This window comes from Micropterus salmoides, unplaced genomic scaffold (assembly GCF_014851395.1).
Source record: "Micropterus salmoides isolate LMB-PRFRI ecotype aquatic unplaced genomic scaffold, ASM1485139v1 Ms_hic_scaffold_2, whole genome shotgun sequence".
NCBI classification, from domain to species: domain Eukaryota; kingdom Metazoa; phylum Chordata; class Actinopteri; order Centrarchiformes; family Centrarchidae; genus Micropterus; species Micropterus salmoides.
In genome coordinates this window covers 26944038-26967525 of record NW_024041150.1, presented here as the reverse complement: position 1 = coordinate 26967525, position 23488 = coordinate 26944038, and the positions used below count along the sequence as shown (strand labels likewise).

Here is a 23488-nt window from a genome sequence, read left to right as displayed (position 1 = left end):
TGGCCTCAGGACTCTCTAATCTATTTGGCAATGCTGGATGGCTCAGATGAAATGACAACAAAGATTAAGCCACAGGCGAGAACTTGGGGGATCCCAAACTGCTTCTTGACCCGGTAAACATGATTAGTGAGAAGCAGCACGCTTAATGCAGAGGGATATCTGGTTGGTGTGTAGTTTCATTTTTCGCGCTCCTGTACCCCCCCCCCCACACACACACACACAAAAAAAAAAAGAGATCTTCTCCAGGCCTGAGATTTCTCCTAGAATTATAAGTTTTAATGTGATTCTTCACCTCGCCCCCACAGAGCCCATGTAATTGGTATGCATCAGATATCCCACATCCCTTTTCAAACACCCTTAAATGATTTCATTTGCAGGAGTGTTTAATATTACATTTTGTCGACACACTGGGAGAGAGAGCTGGTGAATATCTGCAATGAGGAAGATGTCCTCACACAGTGCTCTTCTTAAATTAGGTGGTGGTCCATTTGGAATACCAATGGCTGCTCACACTTTTAATTAGTGCTCTCATGTCATGGACAATAAAGAGAAATGCTGAACAAGAGAAAGAGGGGAAAAAAGTAATGAGAAGGCTATTGGTGAAAATGATCCAACATTGCCTTTCCTCTTTTTGTGCCAAGAGAGAATGAATTTGAATACTCTGTAGTTTCACTGTTTGATGTGAAGCTACAGACTATTCATATTTTGCCGACTGGAACAATTATTATTTCCCGTTTTATGAAAGAAGATGAAAACAGGTGAATCTGATCAAAAACACTATCATACAAAAACCTGGGTGAAAATATATACACTGAACAAAATTATAAACGCAACACTTTGTTTTTGCCCCCATTCATCATGAGCTGAACTCAAAGATCTAAGACTTTCTCTATGTGCACAAAAGGCCTATTTCTCCCTTTTGCCTCAGGCAGTGCAACACATCTCCTTCGTATAGAGTTGATCATGTTGTTGATTGTGGCCTGTAGAATGTTGGTCCACTCCTCTTCAATGGCTGTGTGAAGTTGCAGTCAGGTCAAGACCCCGATGAGGATGACGAGCATGCAGATGAGCTTCCCTGAGACGGTTCATGACAGTTTGTGCAGAAACCGATTGTTGCAGCAGATGTCCGGGTGGCTGGTCTCAGACGATCTTGGAGGTGAAGATGCTGGATATAGAGGTCCTGGGCTGGTGTGGTTACACGTGGTCTGCGGTTGTGAGGCCGGTCAGCATCTTGATTTGCCACACCTGTGAGGTGGATGGATTATTAGGAGAAGTGCTCACTTTTTGTGCTCAAGTTTTCATCATATGAAACATATTCTGAGTTGTCCTTGTGACAAGAAGACCTTGCTCAAACTGCAATAAATGAAAAACTGTATGACATCATACCGAGCCACTAGTAGAAAAAACCTGAGTGTTCAGAACAGGGGGAACTCTCAGGTTCTGGTTTACAGGGAATTATTTTAAATTCTTTTTCATCATTATTTGAAACTTTTGCCATGTTAACATGAACATCTGGCCTTGTAACATTATAGATATGCCAGAAAATATGGAAAAGTATAATAGATCCCCTTTAATAATAATAAAAAATATTGGGTAGTGCAGTTTTAATGATTCATTCCTACTCCTGTTGGTTTCTCTTTAATGTGTTAATCCAAGACATAAGACCTTGTCCCAACACCTGAACTGGTGAAATCCACATTCCTCGGTAACTTTACCTCCCCAATAACTGAAGGTGTCTCTCTTCCTACACTGTTCCTTTTGTTCCCACTTTTCCCTTCCTCCCACTGTGCAACGCATCCAACCAAAGAAAATGACATTGCTCCAAAGACCGGGAGGCCCCCTCTCCACACATGTAATTGCAACAAGCTCCCTTAAACCAGGATGCAACTTGTGGACACGTCTGCTTGCAACAGTTGCCATGGTAACCCACACATGCAGTGCTCATTGCTTTGCTTTGTTTCCTTCTGACCCGTCGTTGAGTGAGAGTGAGGTGAAAATGGCACACAAGTACAGTGTGTTGGAGAAAGTGGTCCATGAGCTGGGAAAGTTTTTAATTGGAGCCTGAAATTCTTGGCGGGTTGGGCAATTTTTGTGTGAAAGCTGCTGGGATGGGAATGCCCTTTTATTGTGTTGTTTTGGTTCCAACGGAAAGATGAAGACACTTTCAACAGGCAATTTATATGGGAAGTTCACACCATGAAACTGGCATGCATGCATGCACACTTCTTCAGCTTCATTACCCTTACACAAGTGAAAATGGTCCTGTGGTGCTATATGTCTTAGTAAGACAGCGAGGTTACTTTTGCCCAAACCAGATTTAAACGCAAGTCTGAAAAGACTAATGCATCCATACTTTTCCCACAAAAGTAACTTTGGGTAAGAAGGAAACCCCTAAAAGTAATCCCAGAGCTCAGCTAACATGGTATCAATGAGAACAGACCAGCATGGACAGAAGCAATATATAACAAGATTTTTTTTTTAATTAACCAACTATTGAATCAGTTTCAACCAGCAGACTCAATTGCTCCTAGATCTTTGTTAAAATGTGGAGTGTGCTAAATTATTTTATTAGAAAATTAGGAACAACATTCTGGGTGACACTAATATATCGTGCTTCTCTCCCTAATCAAACGTAATGTTTTCAAACTAGATAATTCAGAAAGTTCCAATTTCAACCATTTCAACCGTCCTTAAGGAGGTTGTACATCAGATGTTGCTCATGCTCCAACTGCAGTAGTAAAAGTCAAACAACCTCAGAAAAAGTGCTGATGTAAGTGATGCCTCCTCAATTTATATTTCGAAACAACTGATAGCACAATGCTATAGTGCCTTTGATGAAAAATAACACTACAAGGTGCTTTACATTGTGCTAAAAATCAAACATAGGGGTGCGTTTAGCTCACTTGGTAGAGCTTGCTCCCCATGAACAAGGCTAACCCCTCATTTCAGTGGCCCAGGTTTGGAGTCCACCCTGTGGTCTTTTGCTGGGTGTTGCCCCCCCGCCTCTCCTCCATTTCCAGACACTATCCCGTCTCTTTAAAAAAAGGCACTAAAAACAATGCATACAAATGAGGGTTCAGTACTTGGTCCAATCTTTTTTTCATTATACATGCTTACATTCAGCTAAATTATGCGACCATACAGTCCACATTTGTATAGCTGTGCCGACAGCACACACCTGTACATATTGCTAGCTCCCAATAATCCCAATAGTTTAACATACTGCCTTCAAAATATTCCAGTTTGGATATGCAACAACATTTGAAATTAAATTATTACATAAGTTATTGGTGCTGATTACATTTATGTGGGTTCAGAACTGGGAAAGCTGGGACTGTTAATATGTTCACCATTTGATCACATCAAGCCTGACCACAATAGGATGTGGCCTGGCATATCACACTCAAAATCCAGTCTGGGAGAAATTAGACCCATCAGTTAATTGGTCCTAGTGTCAGATTTAAAAGGCAATACAGCTAAGGATGAAGAGCTCACAGCTTTAACATTAAATCTGTCCATGTTTTTACACAAATTATTTGCGATGTGTAACACTGGGAGAAAATAATATATATAAATATAAGACTCCATTGTTATGGTTTGTTCTGCTCAGTATAGACATTACACCAGCATTCTTAATAAATTAGGTAGAGTAAAGAATGAACACTAGTTATCAGAAATTATTTGCTTCTTTTGATATCTTAATAGACAAATAATTTAAGGATTCTGTGCTCTCTAGATCTGTGTCAAGACGGCCTTTCCACAGCTAATAGCCCCACATTTTTATTCACAGTTGCTCTACTTGAGCATAGAAGACAGTAATGAGATCATGCCAAATCTAAAATTATCCGTCTTTACACACAGGACAATAATTCACATTCTCACATACAGCGTGTTTCTGCCAGATGTATTATGCATGTATGCTCTGTCTTTGGCCACAAGCAACCCCAGAAGCCTCTCATTCACCCAAATAAACAGGCCGACCCACAAACAAAATGAATTACTCATGATTCATTAGCAATTAATGGCCCTCGTTCTGTGCTTTCATTTCCAATTAGGAGTGCTGAGGGGACTAAATATGTCTGTTGTGAGTGAGAGAATGAGCTTCCAGTCATGCTCTGTTTCTCCATCTTGTAACTGCCTGTTTATTGTTTATTCCATCACTGAAATGTGTTTAGGTGCACACTATGGAGATTTCTGCGCATATATCTTAATTTTTTTTTTTTTTTTTTTCAGGGACTAAAAGCGTGGTTTGACAGCTGTGCATTTTTGATATATAATTGAGAAATGTTTCATAAACCCAAGGGTTGTACGAATTTCTGAGTGTACGTCTGTTTGTGTATTTGTGAAGTCATACTGATGACTGTGTCTTCCTGTGTACCAGGGCAGCACCGTTCTCTTGGCCCAAGCATTTCAAAAGTGCGGAGCTTGAAGTTGGACAGCAGTATCTGGAGCAATGCGCTAGTGGAGGTACTGTATGCTGTTTTCCTTATGAGTTTGAACAACAATAAATTCTAACTGCTTATGACATTTTTTTCCACTATATATAATCCAAAGCAGTGTCAAAGGGGTTAAACATGAGTCCTATTTGATCACTTATGCCTTTTTCAACATTGTTTCAACTGGATTTGTAGTAGTCTTAAAATTAACTTTAGCTTTTGCTTGCCTTCTAAGGGCTTATAAACTAAAGTAAAATACCAAGTGAAGACCTGATAAGTAAAGTATCCAACCTGGAAAAAAAATCCCATCTGGTCCCTTCAGGCCTCCCTTCACATTTTCATGCGGAATAAGCACTGGCAGAGTGTGCGCATGTAGACAGGTAAGCAGGCCAGCCAGTCATTTCATTCAGACCGAAATGATTGGCCGTGCTTATTACAGTCCAGCGACAGGCACAGATACGGGATTTCTTTTCATTTTTGTAATAGAGCATTTGGTTTATTTCTTGCTGTCGGGATGCAAAGAGAAAAAAAATCAACAAATATAAGAAAAAGTGCTTCTGAAATAAATTGCCTACCCCAGCTTTAACTTTTTCTATGCTGCATTTTTATTTTGTTTAATTTTATTCCTTCATTTGACTGTGACAGTGCAATATATAATACATATATTGCCCCAGAGAAATCTTAAAGGTAATCCTCAACTGTGCATATATGCATGTACAAATATATGTCGTCAGGTATGTCGTCATCAGCTAATTTTTACAGGGTGAAAAAAAAACTAACTAACTGTACTGCTGTTGTAATCATTTGCTTACTCTTACCCAATGGATGGAGTTTATGTACACTGAAGTTGGTTTGATAGACCTTCATCTGAAAAAATAATCAACAAGTATGCTTGCCAAGAGGAAATATACGCCAGTTTGGGGTTGGGCAAATGTAAATTTCAAATCCTAGTAATGGTTCTATCAGTAATTCTCATCTGCGTTTGTCTCCCTCTCCATGTTCCTTATCACATCAGCTCTTCTTGGAGGTGGGGAACAAGAATGCCAACAGTTTTTGGGCTGCTAATCTTCCCTTGGAGGAAGAGCTCTACAGTGGGGCTTCAGCAGAGCAGCGCGCCACTTTCATCCGCAGGAAGTACAGGGAAAGGAAGTACCGGAGGATCCTGGAGGGCTTTCATAACCGGGAGCAGCTCAACCAGGTGCGACTTTCATGTAGACACACAAAATTTATTTTATAGAGAACCTGTTGTTTTGAGATATTCAGCCAGTATTGTTTTTTTTATTCATACATTAACAATTAGGAGTTGTGTCTTCTTACTGGCCATTGAGTATCACGTCTTGACACAAGTACTTGTCTAAGGAGGAGAAAATACACTGCCTTGGATTATACGCTGACTTTATGCTCTTTTCCAACCATATGCCAAACTTGTTTGCTTGTTAACTACACTGGTATGCACCTGTACGTGTCTTGACTACTTTTCTCTGTAAACACGCAGAGTAGATGTTGTGCAGTACAGTAGATCTACCACTTGGCAACTCTCTCATTGCCTTGTCAAGTTATCCTCAATATTAAATTTAGGGTTAGTTTTTCAGTAACTGTGTGTCACAAAGTGCTGCCTCATACACACTGATTATATTAGTAAAACTCTGATCTGATATTCTTCAGCTGCACGCTCACTTAGGTTCTCAAACTTTTTCACATCAAGGAACCCTAAACTGACACAAATTAGACCATGGACCCCCCATTTGATAAGATTTTGCCCCATCCGATAGGATGTTACAGAAAGTGTGTGAAACGCATGACCCCAGAATTCATTCATTCTGTCATTGTGTTACTTATGGATGGAATTATAACAAAAAATGGGGACCCAACTGTGAGAATCACTGACATTGAATTCTAGAGACAGTGATTTTTGTCAGAGTTAGCATTGTTATGTTCTGTTAGCTGCGTTAGCTAGCATAAAATTAGCTAGCAACGAACAACTAGCATATCTTTTAGATGAACTATATCCTGCCAGCAGCATAGTGTGAACAAGTAACACATCAAGAAGTAAATCTAGTTTTGACTTTGAATTTGTTTTTCTATTTGTGATTACCTGTTTTTCTGTAAAGGTTGCAGCCATTCAGTGATAAGTGGACAACTACAATAGCTGCATCTGTAATTCTGTTAAACATGGTACATAGCATACTTCATTGGCCAAATCCACTGAACCTGAAAGAGCCCATATATTCCTGACCTTTTGACCATCCGTAAGACAGCACTATAAGTAAAAATGCCTAAGGGGGAAGTCTTATCGATCTCAGGTGTAAGCAGGTTGGTTCTAAGGCCTTCTCTGCCAGTATGTGGTTCATGGTTTATTGCTCTGACAAAAAAAGCTCCTGTTTTTTGGCTTCCTCTTAAAGAGAAGGCCTTAAAGCACCATGCACTGAGCCTCCAAACAGCTAAGTTTCCACCTGCATCAGCATTTACGCAGATCAGCCTCCTTGTATTGTTTTCTCGTGGAGAAAAGAGAGGGATGGATATGTAGAGAGAACGACGGAATGAGGGGGGAAGTAAGGAAGAGGTATACTCGCCAGCTAAGTGGAAAAGTGGATTAGGATTCGCAACAGAAACGCTTGGGCTGGTTTTATTGCGGCTTTACTGGCTTGTGTGTGTGTCTGTGTGGGAGTGTGTGGTGTGTATGCGTGTGAACATGTGTGCTGCTCCACAAAGGATGTGTGAATTTGCTGTTAGAGTTTTTTGCAGAGCGGTGTAGAAGAGGAAGTGTGACAGACACAGAGAGTGTGCCAGCCTAAAAGGGCTAGACCAGTGGAGAAGTACGTGTGTGCACCAGAGAAAGAAAAAGAGAGGAAAAAAGGTAGAAGTGGGTGGTTGTGTTTGCTTTCTCTTGATCTGGTCTGCCTTTATAAGTGGACTCAACAGATATGATAGGGATCAATGTGTCATAGAGCCATTATACACACTGTGATTGAACGTGTGGGTGTGTCAGAGATGGGGACCTGAGTTTGAGACTCGGACGCGAGTCTGACTTAAATTGCAGCACACACAGTGACTTAAGACTTCACTTGAGACTCATCCTCAAAAGACTTCAGACTTGACTCGGACTCGTGAACAGTGTTTATTTTTCCCCTCCCTGCGTTACCTTTACCCTACCTACCTAACATGTACTATGTATCTGATGCGCGCGGCCACACCAGAGGAAGGATAAACACCTTCAGCTACTGTGCCATTCATCACAAACTTTGGTTTTAAAATTTCATACAAGGCCCAAAGAAAGAAGCGCTGAACGCAAAATAGGTTAGTAACCTCAAGTGAGTAAACATGTTTAGCTCAGCATTGGCCATCTAACGTTGGCTTGTTTCTTGCTTTAGCTACGACCTACGAGACGTTAACTCTGACTGTCGTTCCTAATGAAAAGATGAATGAGCGTTTGTTAGATTGCCAAACTTGTGGTGGTCGATTAACGTAACCATTTACATCCCGCTGGCTGCCATCAGCGTTAATTATTAACGTCGGCTGCAAACAGGTTACAAGTTTATTGTGTTGATCATGTAATGTTACAGTTTTATTTAGTTATAATGTTAAACTGGTTTGAAAGTCTGTGTTAACTTACAGTAGTTTATAAGCTGTCATTAGTTGTAGATGCATTGTACATTAGGCTACATGGTTGTGCTGTGTGAAAAACAGGTTACAGGTTTATTGTTGGTCATGTTAACATTACAGTTTTATTTAGTTAACGTTACACTGGTTTGAGAGTCTGCGATTGGTGTTGGTGGTGTTTATAAGCTGCATTGCACATTACATTGTTGTGCTCTGTAAGTCAAAAACAGGTTACAGTTATCCCTTATAGCTATGCAGTGTTCTAAGCAGCCTGGCCTGAACGCAGCAGGTGATACAACATTCATTATAACCACGAGTGACTTGAGACTTGACTTGAACTCTAGCTTAAAGACTTGTGAGCATATCTGGTATGTCTGTTTAAATAATAAAAACTCTTTAAAACAATTCCACTGTTATCTCAACATAAAGTCATAAATCACAAGTAACCTATAAAAAATAACCAAAAAATGTATTTTTAACATAAACAAGGACACTGAGTCTAATCTCATTGGACACGTCGTTCCACTTCTATGTCACACTTACTTACTGTAACACAAGTATGAATACGAAAAAATAAAAGCTATATAAAATCCAATCCTTTGGGAGTCTTCTCTGGGACAAAGACAATAATACTAGTAATTTCCTCATTGACATTCATGCAGTTATGAAATCATGCAGTGGCATTTAAGCAAGTTTTATGGGCCCAGGGGTCATGAAACTCACTCAGCACATGCAGTAAATTACCGTTTAAAGTGTTGATTAATGTAATAAAATAAAAATTAAAAGGTACTGAAGTGATTTACACCTGACGGCATCAATATGTCTCTTACATAACCCCAACAGCGCATGCTTATTCTGTTAGGATGTTTCTGTTCTGCGTCCGTCCCCCTCATTTTCTGCCCTCTGTCTAACCCGCTCTCTGTGTTCCTTAGTCCCATGTTCCCCATTAAAAGCTCATATCCCAGTGACCTCCACAGAGTCTCCGCAGGCCACATGACCTAGAGAGAGAGAGTTAGGGGAGGGTGTCAAAGGCCCTTCTTATATCATTACACACACACTCACACACGCCGACACACACAAACCCTCTAGTGGCTGCAGTAATTGCTATGACACAAAGGTCATTTCCAGAGACGATACAGAATAAGGCCAGGTTGCATGGGACTATTTTGCCGTAATCTGACCCTGTCTTGTGTGTGAATGTGTGTGACACATGTGGTGTGTGACTAAAACTAATCATATCTTTATATATTGTTGTATATGTTTTCTGGGTTTTTTGTTGTTGCAGAAACTGTGTACATAGAAATAAATGAACGCCAGTGTCTGGAACACACACATACTTAAATATCTTTATCTCAGTGCAGGTCCTTTGTGTGGGCGGGCAGGTTATATTGACAGGTGCTTTGTTTGTGTGTGTACTTTGCCTGTGTATATGCGCAGCCTCACCGTGCCTCACTTTCAGACGGATCTTGCTTGTTTGTGGCAGATCGATGCAGCTTACTGACTCGGCCCAAGTCCGATGAAACGAGAGGTTGCTCGTTGAAATTCCGCTATTTGCCACTCGACTCCTCTGTTGATCCACTTTGTTGCGGGTCATCGTGCACAATGTCACATCAATTGACTGGACTGATAGGAAGAGACAGACAGAGAGGGAAAATATTATCCTCACTCAGACTGTATTCTTCTGACTCTTTTCTCTTGCTTCTCGTAGCTGGCTCTTTTTTTGAAGCAGGTGAATAGTTTTAACAAAGTGTGTCTGCATGGCTAGACATTACATATATAAGTGTAATTCTTGTCTCATATTAAAGAAGGAATTGAACATCATGTATTCATAGTTTGTTTTACAGGCCCTGGGATGAAGTACCAACCTCCACGGGCAAATGCTGAGGCAAGTGCAGAGGTGCTTTAAGCAGCAGTTCTTCTAATGGCTGCTGCTGACAAAGAGAGTTCAGTCTTCAGGGTAAAGCACTTTTGTAAAGAGACAGAAAATAAAGGAATATAAGAAGAAAATAAATATCTCAAGACGTCAGGGCCTTAATTGAGTATCTCTCTTCTTTTATCTCTTGGAGACAGTTTAACCAAATAATCTTCCATTAAGGAGATATTAAACTTTATGTATTAGAGATGTCTTTGATTGACATGTGTGTCAGCCTATCACAGCAAGCTGTGGTGGTTGCGGTTTGATCAATGAACTCTGCCAGGCTTTCCCCTTTTTTCATCATTCTTTTTTTAATCAAGCTTGGATGAATGAGTGCCCTTGAACTGAAAATACATTATAACAATGCTTTTAATTTAGTTTAATTGGAATTGAGTAGAAGGGATGCTTTCCGTTAGCTTAGCTTTGTTTGTGCATTTTTGGTCATACCGTATGATTATGGATTTCTTAGATTTCAATACATATTTTAAACCTGGAGGTTTAAGACAAAAATGTTTTGAGACTAACTAAACAAAGTAAGTACACAAACCAGTATGTGTTCTTATACAAAGTACATAATTGTATATTTTATACTACACGCCCTTCTTAACATGTTTTAACATTTTCATATTGTAAAGTTCTTGCATACTCTTGGATATATTCACTCCATGTGTTTTTGTTTTCCTCAGTATGCGCTGTTGTTGTTTTCTCAGTTTATTGTTATTCATCCCTTTTCCCACATTTCTCTTCTTCAAAATTGTTAGTTTCATTATATTTAATATAGCCCATTTGTCCTGTTCTTATTTGCAATATTCCTTTTTTCACAGGGATTAGAGATTTAATGATTCCCACGGGGAGTATTAAAGTATGATCTTATTTTAACTTCTCTTTTGAACTCAGCCGGCGGAACTCAATTCTAAACTTTATATGGTTTTCTGATGCCACTTTATAGACTCTCTGTCCTCTATCAACCTGCCATGCATACACAGACACACAGAGCGACATCAAGCTTCTCCTCCTACACAAGAAGTGAGACCACACTCTCTTTTCCAGGGATTTTCGCTGGTTCATTGTCTGGGATGTGAAAATTTTAAAGGTATTAATCCAGTTATAGAAAGCTACTTAGAAATGCAATGAGCCGCAGCTGCAGTTACTCAGTCTTTTATTACATCAGGAAATGTTAAGTGACAAGTGGACTTGAAGATTTGTGATCCCTAAAAATAAGCCCTTAGAATCCAAGTCACAAACATGTCGAAATTACAGACACAGTTTTATCCTACACAGAATACATTATTAAAGAATTTTATAAATGGTGCTGAGGCCTCATGAGAACCATATCGAGTGAAAGCACAGTACAGAGAAACTCTTCATGGGCTCTTTTATGTGTGTACAGGCACTGTGTGCAGCTGTGGTGTTGCCTGACTTGCTGCAGACTATGGCGCTGGTGTTCAGTGGGGCAGATGTTATGTGCGCCACCAGGGATCCAACCTTCTCCACCCCGTATCTCTTGGCCCAACGTGCTGGACAAAGGCTACAAATGGAGTTCCTGCACCAGAACAAACTTTCCGGTAAGCAACAATGAGTGCTGTTTACTGTTGCTATGCCTGTCAGGGTTTCCCTTCCTGCATGGCACTATCATTTGGCAGATTTACCACTGAAACAGTTGTTCTCTGATTACATACAAAAGTCAACCGAAGCAGTTATTTCATTCCGAGCTGATGACTGACAGTTTAGTTACCTGAAATGACTTTTTTCTACCAGATTTTATCAGCTGTAGCTAGCTAGCTTATTTATGCTAACTCTGAGTTGGCTTTTTAATGTTTCCAGTGGACTCACATTAATATAAAAATTCAGCAAGGCAAGTTTATTTGTATAGCACATTTTAACAACAAGGTAATTCAAAGTGCTTTACATAAAACATAACATTTTTTTACACTTAAGGACTCTAACAGCGGGCCCTGTCAACAAGTTAACAGGGAAAAACAGGGACTCTAATCCTTGTAATTCTACTCGGCCCTGTTAACTGAGGATCAGCCGTGTGAGATGGTAGAATCAAAAGAGCACTCTAAGTTTTTTAAATGGTGTTCACTGAAAATCTAAAAACAAAGAAAAAGAAAACAGGAGACTAAAAGTTACAGTGCAGTGTAAGTTATCAATCTACTAGTTAAAGGCAGTGGTAAAAAGAAAAGTATGCACTTGATGGCTACAGAAATTATATAAAAGATTGAGGCTAAAGCTAGCAGGTCCTGGGCAAAAAGTTACTTGTTACTTGTAAGACAAACTCAGAGTAGCAAAACAGAGGTTTGCTATTGTTTGTGTACATTTACTCAAACCAGATAAAGAGCAGGACTGAGCAGCTAAAATTGCCTTAAACTCTGATATAGTGCCATTTGGTTTCTACACAGTAAATGTGTCAGTCCTGTATTGGGCTTTAATGTAGTTAGCAAGCAATATTCTCCTTTAATGCTCATTTACTATTGTTGGTAGTGAGCTAGTTAGCCGGGCATGCTAATGTTAGCGGTTTTCGTTTACAGACAAATGCTGCTTGATCAGCTTCTTACGGTTTGGCACTTGTTGTTTACGGTTGGAAAATATATTTGAAAAGATGCCACTCTACCTCTTCATGTTTTGTCCACCTGAGTAATTCTCACAATTACTGCACCTACGATTTAATTCAGTAACAAAGTGAAAAGAGTTCCAGCTTGAATACAGGGAACTTTCCCCTGGTCAGTGTTCAACCCAGGTGAGGTGTTGGGCCACAGAAATTAGCTATGAAACAGAATACCTTATTTATTCTTCTCTTGTCAGACCTAAAAAAAAAATAAAAAAAACCCAAGAGATGCTGACACGCTGGCATAAATCTGTGAAACAGCCTTTAAACTAGGTGTGCAAGTTGGACCTTTACAACCGTAGCTGCCACATATATTCATCCCATTGTCTTTGTACTTTAACAAGCAAATCATGTTTAAAACCCGTGCTCACCGCTGTGCTGCCATGTTTATAAAAGCACAGTGTGAGTTTTTTTTTTTTTTTACTGCCATGAATAGTAAATGAAGGCAGAAAGCCAGAGTTTTAAGTTAAACTCTCTCTCCTTCTTCCCCCAACTCTCCTTTGTATTACCCACCTCATGTTCCTGGCGTTGGAGGCACACCACAGATGTGCTGTGTTCTGCAGCTTCCTCATGACGGGTGTGTTTTGTTTGTGTGGTTCCACACAGGGCTGATGATAAGAATGTATTAGATTAAAGGAGCGAGAGAGGCCGTTGGCTGGGGCCACGGAAAGACTTTCTCTGGGACTTTATTTTACATAATGTATGCGCTGCATCTGTGCACAATTGCCGGCACCGAGCCTGTTAGGGACTCCTAATTGCTAGCATGGGTCACCTGGTCGTCATGGTGATGGCCATTACTTGGAGGTGAGGTGTGCTTGAAGACACACATCAAGACTGACAGACACACACACAGACATTCACACGTGTTGAATTGTCCATCTGAAATGTGTAGCATGCAGGCAGTTTATATATGCTCATTATGTGTCTGGAAGTTGTAGGGCTTCATCATTAACAAACAGACAAATGTTGAGCCAACCAGACTCTAGGCCAACTACTGCAGGCAACAAGGACCTAGGTCGGGGAGGTTACCAAGAACCCAAGTGCCATTCTGACAGGTTTACTGTTCCTTGGCTGCAAAAGAGATCTTGCCTCAGGGACAACAATCAGTCCAGTGGTTGGCAAGTTGGGACTATACGTCAGAGTGGCCACAAGGAAGCTACTTCTGATCAGATCCTTAAATACCAGCTCCATATCCCAAGGAACTACCTTCATATCTTACAATTGTGCGTTTGTTTTTTTTTACAAATACACAATCTTTCCATAACATTAACCGAGAGTTTAAGCAGCCCAGGATTAACCAAACCTTAGCCAGTATGTATTTGCTATAACCACTTACTTTCTTAACCTTAAATGCAACTTATCCAACCTCTACATGCCGTGCATGGATATTGTAGAAACAAATGTTTTAAAACATGTTGGCATTGAATATAATCTGGGGTTAGGCTCAATCATCAAACACAGCATCAATGTTATGTCTGCCTATACAGCTTTGAGTCTACACTCAAGGTTTATTATTCTGGTGACATATCCCAAGAAAAGCAACAATAAATTGATCCTTCCAAGTAGGGTTGGGTCGATAGATGATGCCATTGTCCATCGGCGATGGCTGACAGTTTTCACAATGGTGAGCCGACATCATGATTGTAAAAACGCATAACTGTGCCGTTGACATGTTTTCTTCATTATGATGAACTTGTTTTTGCTCTCTAGAAAGTGCTTGGAAGTAATCATCTGGCTGTTTGTAAAATAATAAAAACACACATCTATAAATATAATTGGTGAAACTAAAAACTCTAACACTAAAGACATGCACTATTATGGTGCGCTGAAAAGATTAAGGCTTCACACAAAACACTGTCCTAATTCCCTGTTTGACATTTTCCAACCGCCGGACACATTGTCATATCACACAAAGCTGTGGCTGGTGGCGTCTGCATGATTTTTTTGTGCATGCAGCCCCTAGAGTTTGCAGAAAAAGATTTATGAATTCTATGATTAAACAAAAATTTTACTTTTTCAGTTGTTGTGCGCAGTGTTATGTTTGGCAGAAGCTGGGAACAATTCAATACCCACATGACAACATCCCTACTGCATAGTGTGGTGTTGACAGTGGGAAGATGGAGGGAAGAATAAAAGGGGCCACATAGCAGCCGATATCGAGGACAAAACAGGGTTCAGAGTTATTTTAGAGTTCCAACAAACGGATGCGCACATGCACGGTAACATGAGGACACATATAGGTATTTTATTTGTTTGCAGCAGGAAGAACAAGAAGATCAAGTCATCAAGTCAAGGCAAGTCTGACATTTGGACAAATTTCTCAGTTGTCACTGATGATACAACAAACAAATTGGACTTTGTTAGGTGCTACAAATGTGCAAAAGTATCAATCTACCCTTTTCTATCTGTTATTCTGAATGTTTAGCATAGCCCTAACAATTTCTAACAAATTCTACACTATCTCTACAAACTGGGACACGAAGGACGCGCACTCGGCTGCTCATTCAAGCTTTTCCTGCATTTGATGCATGGATTTTGAAACTTTGTTTTAAAGCAGTCGATTAGTGTTTAGGTCATGTTTTTGATGAATCAAAGTGTTATGTTTAAATGCAGAGGGGGAGAATGAAATTTTGCAGTGTTATCGCCGACAGGTATGCATCTATTTAGTAATACTACTCAGTAAAATAATGTATTTTCCAATAAACAATAAATCAGTGGAACCTCGAATGACAGGAATGGTTAGAAATTTAAAGGGAACGGGCAGGAGTGGGATTAAGAAAACAGTCAAGCAGGGCTCTACTTCAGGCCACCATGTGGTGGATGATTCTTTAACAAATTCACCATCCCCCCGTTTGGGAGACTGGCATAAACCAGCAATAAACAATCGGCAAGCACTAAAGTCTAAATTGGAATATCTCTTAGTGTGAACAAAACACTGCCGCTGGGTCTCTTAACAGTGTGAATCGTGCTCCTAGTTTGTGAAAAATAAAAATAGGAAAACCCTCCGTTTCCCATAGATAGAGTGCATCAAAACAAAGCTGTCACCCAGCTTCTCCCAGAGCCTCTCCACCATCCCTTCCCTCCAGTGGCTCATTTGTAGCTCCAGCATTAGGACGTCCACTGATGCCAGAGCATTGCCACTTCATTAGCTCATTCTCTCCGTGTATATGTGAGTGCATGCATGTAGGCCTCGACGGTCCTCGTTCTTCCACCCACACCTGCTCGCCCCAAAGCACCCCGGGATACTGCAGGAGCATGTTCATTTACATATTGGTATCCCAGATTCCATTAATTAAAGTCAATGGCAGCTCTCCGAGGCAGTGTCTCTTCGCGATATAGGAATCCCTGAGGGCAGATTCAATGATGGATCTATCCTTTATAGTAAAAGGGTGGAAGCCTTTAACTATAAAGGTGGTTTCTTGTATATATTTTAAGTTCCATTATGATTTTTATGTCCAGTGTATTCCCATATGTTGCATTCAGGAGGCTACATAGGCTACATAAATGAAAATTTAACCATGAAAAATCTGTATGTAATGTCAGGTACCCGTTCAAGTTTTTTGTTTTCATCACAGGACCCCAAAAATATTTTAAAACTTTCAAGATCAATGGTTTTCCATTTGGGGTCAAGTTGTGCCAAACAGACAATGTCCAAGAAAACATTTTTGGCACCGTTGAAGCAAAATTTATGAAATGAATACACACTGCCAACGTCAAATATTTTTCAAGATGATCTATTTTGACACAACTCATATCTAACTGTGCTGTCACCAGAGTCTGTCCTGTCACCTGCCATTGTGCACATGGCGAAAGATATGACACCAGGCATCAAAACCTTTGGAAACTGTATCTTGATCTGTACCACTTTCTCAATGCTAATTTACAGCTTTAATGGTTAAGGAGACAAAAATCAAGTGGACAGTTACAGGTTTGAAATTCCCCCAGTAATCAGTGTCAGCACTCTACACTAAAGTGGAAGTAATTCCTGATAAAAGCCTAAGCTGATGGACAAAAAACTGTAAATGTAAATTCTCTAAAATGAGCATTATAAATCCCAAAATGTGTGCATTCCCCATATCTTTATGGCTAATTTAACAGGTATAGAGCATTGATGGTGTTGCCAGCATTGCTTTAATATCCTTATGTAAAGGCATCACTTTGATGTGATTTAAATGGACGACACAGAGGGCCGCTTTGGCCAACGAGCACTTTATAAACACACAAAAGAAGTTTCGGCCCTTGGAATGGTCACACTCTGTGTGCTGGTGCCACTGGTCCCTGTGTGACTGTGAAGACAAGTTGGTAATTGGTTCTTAAATGCTGCAGGTGCATAACATTAACAACTGAGCTCCACCTGACACTTGGCATCGCTACCAATACACAGACACTCTGGATCTGTTTACAAAATGTACACCTACCGGTTCCTTTTTCATTTATTTGACATCTGTCATAAGCAATCTGGTAGATTGGTCTGAAATCGTATCTTTGAAATACCTTTGTCTTCAAATACGTGTTGCTGGTTGCTTGTTGTACTTTTTTAAGTTTGACTTTAAACTGTGGCTTGTAATCTCATGTAGGGTTGGCCTCATCACACAAAAATAAAACAAAGATCTTATATTCAACCATCTAAACACTGATCAATGTCAAAGATCCTGTAATTGACGAATCTGTAGTCACAGTTGCCACTAGGGGCAGAACATTGGATATTATCGCCTTAGAAAGTTGTAAAAGTGAATGTGTTAGCAAACAATTGCTTATTTACACATCCAGGAGATACAGAGCAACATTAGCATCCATTTGGAGTCTTTATGTCCATGTGGCAAATACAAGTCCAATATTCATACACTTTCTAACCCTGCTTTGCTGCTAAATGCTCCAGTGACTGAAAACTAGCTAGCTTCTAACCACATTTGTTTGCTCTTGGGTGCTGGACAGGTAGCATACATCGAGTTTAGCAGGCCTTTTAAGCTGAGAACAGTTTCCTGCTGCTGCAGAAAATGAGGCAGATGGGAGCAGTGAACCAAAATAGTAAAGCCAAAACAATGAGCTGAAAGATGCTAAAATGCTCCGTAGAGCGGTGGGGAACTGCAGATTTGATTGATAATTCTCTGTCGCTCACCATAAATGACACCTTCCACATTTAACATAGTCAATGTGAACCATTATCTATATAATAATATAAAAATAATGCAGCTTAGATATGTGTAGAATTTCATAATTTCATTTCATAATTTTGTTCATCCCAGTGGTGGTATGAATATAGACACTGGAAGAAAGCTGTGCCATTATTCCCTGGGACAAAAATGCATAGAATTAAAGCTACATTCTACAAAAAAGGGGTTATTAAGGTTGCAATTTTGATTTCTGCATTAAACAACTTGTTTCTTGCAACAAGACAATGAACCCCTGCCAGCTATTCACCCGTGTAAATCTCTGGATAAAAGCATCAGCTAATGCCTAAACTGTAAACACAGCAATGTAAATATGTAAATTGTGTTTTATGGCAGCTCTTCACTCCACCCAGGAGGCCATTGTACTGTAAAACCAAGCTTAACAGCAATGCCTCTTACTGTTGACATCATTCTGCTTCTTAAATGACACACCACGGATTTGGAGGCAAAGAAGTTTTATTGTTGCCATCCTTGCATCCCTGACGCCTCGAATCTCTGAATCTTGGGGCACATTAAAAATTTATCCAGCAGGCTTTCTGTGTGGATAATAAAAAGATGAATACAGACACACACACGCACACACACAAATACACACACATACACAAACACTAAATCAGAGGCCCTGTTTCATCTTGGGTCTCCATTCCACCCTGTTGTTAGCAACATCTCAAGTGTCTGCCAGCTTCTGCAGTGCCTGTTGACGTTGTTTATGTTTTTAAGCAGCATACACACTTTACACTGGACTGTTAGAAGGTCAGGAGTTCAGCTGCAGAGTTTTATTTTAATTTTTTTTTAATTAAGGCATTTTTCCGGATTGTCTGTATGTGGATGGACTTCATTTTGAGTGCTTTTGGCATTCAGACTGTTTTGAGCATGTGTGTGGCCTGTGCATACATTTTATTTCTGTAATCACGTGAATGATTTTGGCTCTTATTTTGTTTTTTTTTGTAAAGATCTTGAGCTGACTTGTACATGTTATCTTAGCTTGCCTTGCATATGTTAGCCATTTGGGTTATCATTTACTGTGTGGAGCCTCACTGTCTCTGTGTGTGAGCGACTGCGTCTGATTACCCCACTGTCCACTGCTTGTCGGGGACCACTTTGTGACCGTTGCCGTGGGCGACCAGATGGCTAATTGAGCACTCTGTCATGTCACCTCCCTCCACTGGGGACTGAGCCAATCAGCTCAGGCCAGACTTCTCAACTGCTGCCCCCACAGACATCACAGTACCATCTTAACAAAGTCCAGCTTTAGGGGCCCAGAGGGACTGTTTTGAAGGCTCACAGAGAAAGCCTTGTTATAACTGATACAGCATCAAGCCACTGGCTTATTTACATTCTCTCAACCTGAGTGGTTGGAAAATTGCATGCTAGTGTGTGTGCATGTGTGCTGGGCTCACTTCCCTTCAGTTTGCTGATTAAATTCTGTCAGATTCCATGTATTTATGATGCTGCTATTGGCATACACATTGTCCGTGTTGGATTCAAAGCTAAATTACAGATGTTGCTAACAAAGGTGACCCAGGCTTTATATATCATCCTTGGCATCACATCAGAAATAGATTGTGCTCGTTAGAAATAGTTATTATGCCAGATATTGTTGGACCGTTTTTCAGTTACAGTCCTCATTTCTAATTACCATGTTGGATATCAATTGTCTTTTAGTAATTTAGTCAGGACGTCTCATTGAGATCAATATCAATATTTTACCAGTGAGAACAAATTACATTTACGTCACAACATGACAGTGCAGTCACACAAATCAGTCGCCTCACACGGAGACTCACTAATTAAAAAATTTGCAAGCATTAGTAAAGACATCAGTTAGTAGAAGCTTAGAGGAGTTAATAATAAGGTGCAAAATACTAAAATTCAGTCTTGCCCAGTTCAGAGTTGGTAGGAGGAACTTTCAAAGCCAACCTTCCCTGATTTTATTAAGCTCGGTCCATGTGAAACAAAAGGGTATATATTCCATCTATCAAATATAGTAGTTTTATAGAGTTGAAATACATCCTTACATCCTTACCTTTATTTTATAAATTACAGAAGTTCACGTCTTGAAAAACATTTTTTTTATGTAACAAGAATAACATATAAGCAAATAAATAATCTTGCTTGCACTACCAACTCATTATGAGTAATGGCTCTGCACCACTATTTACAAATACCCAAGTCAGCGGTGCAAACAGTTTACTACAAGCCACAGCTTGATGTGATTTTCATTTTTAACAGGCCTGAAAATAAACTATAGGTTATCAGTGCTGAACTGTAACAGTTTGAAAACAAACGTATACAAAATATTCAGACTTTTTCCCACATGTTGTCATGTATGAAAACACCCAAAATTAACACTGCAATCGGACTACTAGCTACTATAAGCGAATATTTAAACAGCATTTGTATAGGAATAAATCTGCCCCAAGCTTTTTGATCCATATAAGCGGATCACTATAAACGGTTTCCACTGTAAAGTAATGTGTTTGCATGTTCGTGTTAATTTACTGTAATTCAAAGACTATTCATGTGTGTGTGAACACACTGAATTAGTTGACAGAACACACATACATTCAGAAGAAATTGTCTTTTTAAATTAACAGATTGTTTTTCTCTGGGGAATGATATGTCGCCCTGAAATGAGGCTTCTTGGTGTCAGTTATGGTGGAAATGTCGCTTCAATTAGAAGTGGTTTCAATTAAAGTTATTTTACCTTGCTTGATGAGAGAGCTGGAGGTAGTGAAGATAAAATCTGTAAGATATTGCCAAGGCCCCGGCAGAAAATTGAACCTCAGAATTGAAGCTAATTGAATTTGAGAATGATAAGGTTAAATGTGGGGAGCTCTTACAGCTAGCAAGAAAGGATGGGAAGTGGGAGTTCAGAAGAAAAGGGGGAAAATGAGGGAAGGCTGCTTCTAATTTAAATAGACAAAGATGAAGAGTTCAAAACTCATCTTTAACAGATACAGTACATGCAGGTTTGTGCCTTGAAATGCTCTCGGAACACCTTATCTTTGACTTTGCAAGAGTATAACCGTGTGACAAAGTCATGACTAAATAAACAGTAGTTTGTGTAATCATGTTTTATGCTGCTTATGGGAGAAATAGATAATACTGTGCAGGTTCATTGACTTCCACGGGGGAATATTCTCCACATGGAGGTCAGAGCAGCAGCCATGAAACTGGCAAGGTTTCAGTGTCTTGCTTAAGGGCACTTCAACAATGGGGAAGCAGGCCGTCATGGAGCCATGATTCCATGTTTTCTGGTTGAAGGACAATCTTTTTGGGGATTTTACATGAATACGAATGGGATCTAAAGATAGAATTGCATCTGGGATTAGTGCTGTCTTGATCTGAAATCAAATTCATTCCAAACCAAACCTGTATTTTTTTGTGACCACACTATGATATAACAGCGATGATGACTTGATGGAAGCTGGACATCTCGACAAATAATATCTGGATAGTATGCTGTAGTAATACAGGCGTAAGTGGCAAAGTGCTCTGTGGGATTGCATACTTTATTTAATCGAGCATGGCGTAAGTTCAGGCAGGCAACGAAGTCCAGCTCAGGTCACAATATAAATAATTGTATTGAACCCCACTTGCAGCCATCACTCTCCAGCACGAACTCTAGAATCTAAACCCTGGAGTCTGGTTTAGCACCTCAACAATCACAGACGCTTCAAAGTGATGCCTTTACACTCTTCACAATGGCATCTATTGGATTAAATGAGAAAAACAGTATAAATTCAAGCCGCTCACCATATGTCATTTAGTCTTTTTGGCTTTCTACGGATTGCTCAGCTAGCTCCTCCTCCTGGCACTTCCATGTAAGCTCATAGAAGGCCAGGGAGGCTTGATGGTGAGGTTGTTTTGGGGGGTTTTTAGTGGATGCTATGCTAGGATTCACTGGGGTTCAAGTACGGTAAAAATTACATTTAAGATTTGTACTTAAATTTTATGCCATTAGGTGGAGGGGAAATGGAGACAGAAGTGCAAGTGAAGGATCAGAGTGGTGCAATGCCACCATCACATTCTTTGGGTTAATCTGCGTCCCTGCTCATTTACTGTCTCCCCTTGCAGATTTCCCCAGAATCGAGCAGTGTTCGGAGAACACCTCCCTGTCTGATGCTTCCCTCTTCATGGATGGCTTCCTCTACATCTCCTCTGGCCCAGCCAAGACGACGCTGGACCGCCGTGGAAGAGATGGTGAGTGTAACTGCCGTTTTGCAAACCCCCGGCAAGCCAATCAATCCATTTGTAAGCAATTTGAACTGCATGTTTGTCAGAGGTCTACTCCAGTTAAGCGCTGATCGATCAATCAGTGTCAGGCTGTCAGTTGTCAAACTGCCAATCGTTTAATCCGTACACCAAACAGTGCAGTCAAAACGATCAATGAATCCGTCTTTCAAATTCGTTCTGAGTCTGCCCTGTGGGAATACTTGTCAGACAGGAGTATGTTCTTAGATGACTCAGCCGTGAATGCTCTGTGGAAGTACGGAGTAACTTAGGGCCAGGTTAAAAAATAATTAACAAAAAGAGAGTCTTTTCTAAAGCTCCCTGAGAGATGCTACCTACAAAACTTCTGAATTCTCCTTCTTTTGTCTTCCAAGGCAGTTTAAAACTTTTAATCAGGCTCTGTCTCACACCCAACTCTTGCTCTGCAGTGGTCCCACTTCTCCAAACAGCTGGAGCGTTTCTTGGGCCCATGGGTAATTAGGAGAAGGAGCCAGCTTTGGATGCTGCCCCTGGGGATGGGGGTTATTGGGAAGGTGGAGAAAGTGGGATTGAGAATGGGGCCTTGAGGGGGGTTGGGGGATGACAGCTTGCAGCTACCTGCCACTTGAACGAACTGAATCTCCTGCGTCTTCATCTCCATTTCCATCACCCCACACACGCTCCACTCTTATTGGTGGTTGTACATGCTGGTTAATGAACAGGGCTGAGGTCAAGGAAATCCCCCCCTTAGAGGAGATTGGTGGGCAGTGGGGAGTCTTACCAGTGTCTATTGAAATTCTTATAATTTGTACAACTGGAATTCATTTTCATTTCATTTGTTAAAGTATAATTCCAGTGCGTAGTAATTTGGGTCGTCTTTTCATAGTTGTTGGCCATCATTTCTGCTGATTAAGAAAATATTGTACATGGCAACCTCAATACACTGTCTAATGGGTCAAGAAACGTGCAGACAGGTTTTAAATAAGTCTGTTTTAAAATAACATTAACCAGATTATCGCTGACCAGTGTTACCATTCAAAATTGGCTTACCTTTTGGGTTTCTTCAAAACCATCTTGCCGGTCTGACTTGTTTTTACCAATGTCACCATGTTCCTAGATCTCAGCGATGAACTTGTTGAGTACAGTGTTACTAATGATGACATATCCCTTTTTAATATGTCTTGGTGAAACCAATTTGTCCTTTAAACCTGAATGTAGGTATTTTTTTCTTGGCCACATGGGGGCACCAGAAACAAGTTAGTCTCTAACTTTGCTGTTAAATGCTGGGCAGGTAGTGGACAGTGGGTTGGTTCAGCACAGCTTCTTTGCTGAAAACAGCTGCCTGCGTATGGAAACATTGAAATCCTTTTTTTTACCTTTATTTATGGTCAATGAGGGAGGGAAAGAATTGCTTGTTCACTTTCCACACACATATTTCAGGGAATGAACCGTCGACCTCCTAACCTTTAGGCCACCGCTGCCCTTGATTTAGGTAAGAGTGGTGAGTGTGAACCAAAAACAGTAAAGTTGCAAGCTTAAACCC

At 40.2% G+C, this 23488-nt stretch overlaps 1 protein-coding gene across 3 annotated transcripts in view; it reads left to right on the top strand.

The window, feature by feature from the left end:
• zmp:0000000660 (arf-GAP with Rho-GAP domain, ANK repeat and PH domain-containing protein 2) overlaps nucleotides 1-23488 on the top strand; it is a 126553-nt gene that overhangs the window by 57106 nt on the left and 45959 nt on the right. For all 3 annotated transcript variants that reach the window (XM_038730721.1, XM_038730722.1, XM_038730720.1), the window contains exons 12-15: nucleotides 4382-4467; nucleotides 5452-5634; nucleotides 11342-11516; nucleotides 21811-21936. In XM_038730721.1, the coding sequence (XP_038586649.1) occupies nucleotides 4382-4467; nucleotides 5452-5634; nucleotides 11342-11516; nucleotides 21811-21936 (570 nt within the window). The remainder of the gene's footprint in view (nucleotides 1-4381; nucleotides 4468-5451; nucleotides 5635-11341; nucleotides 11517-21810; nucleotides 21937-23488) is intronic.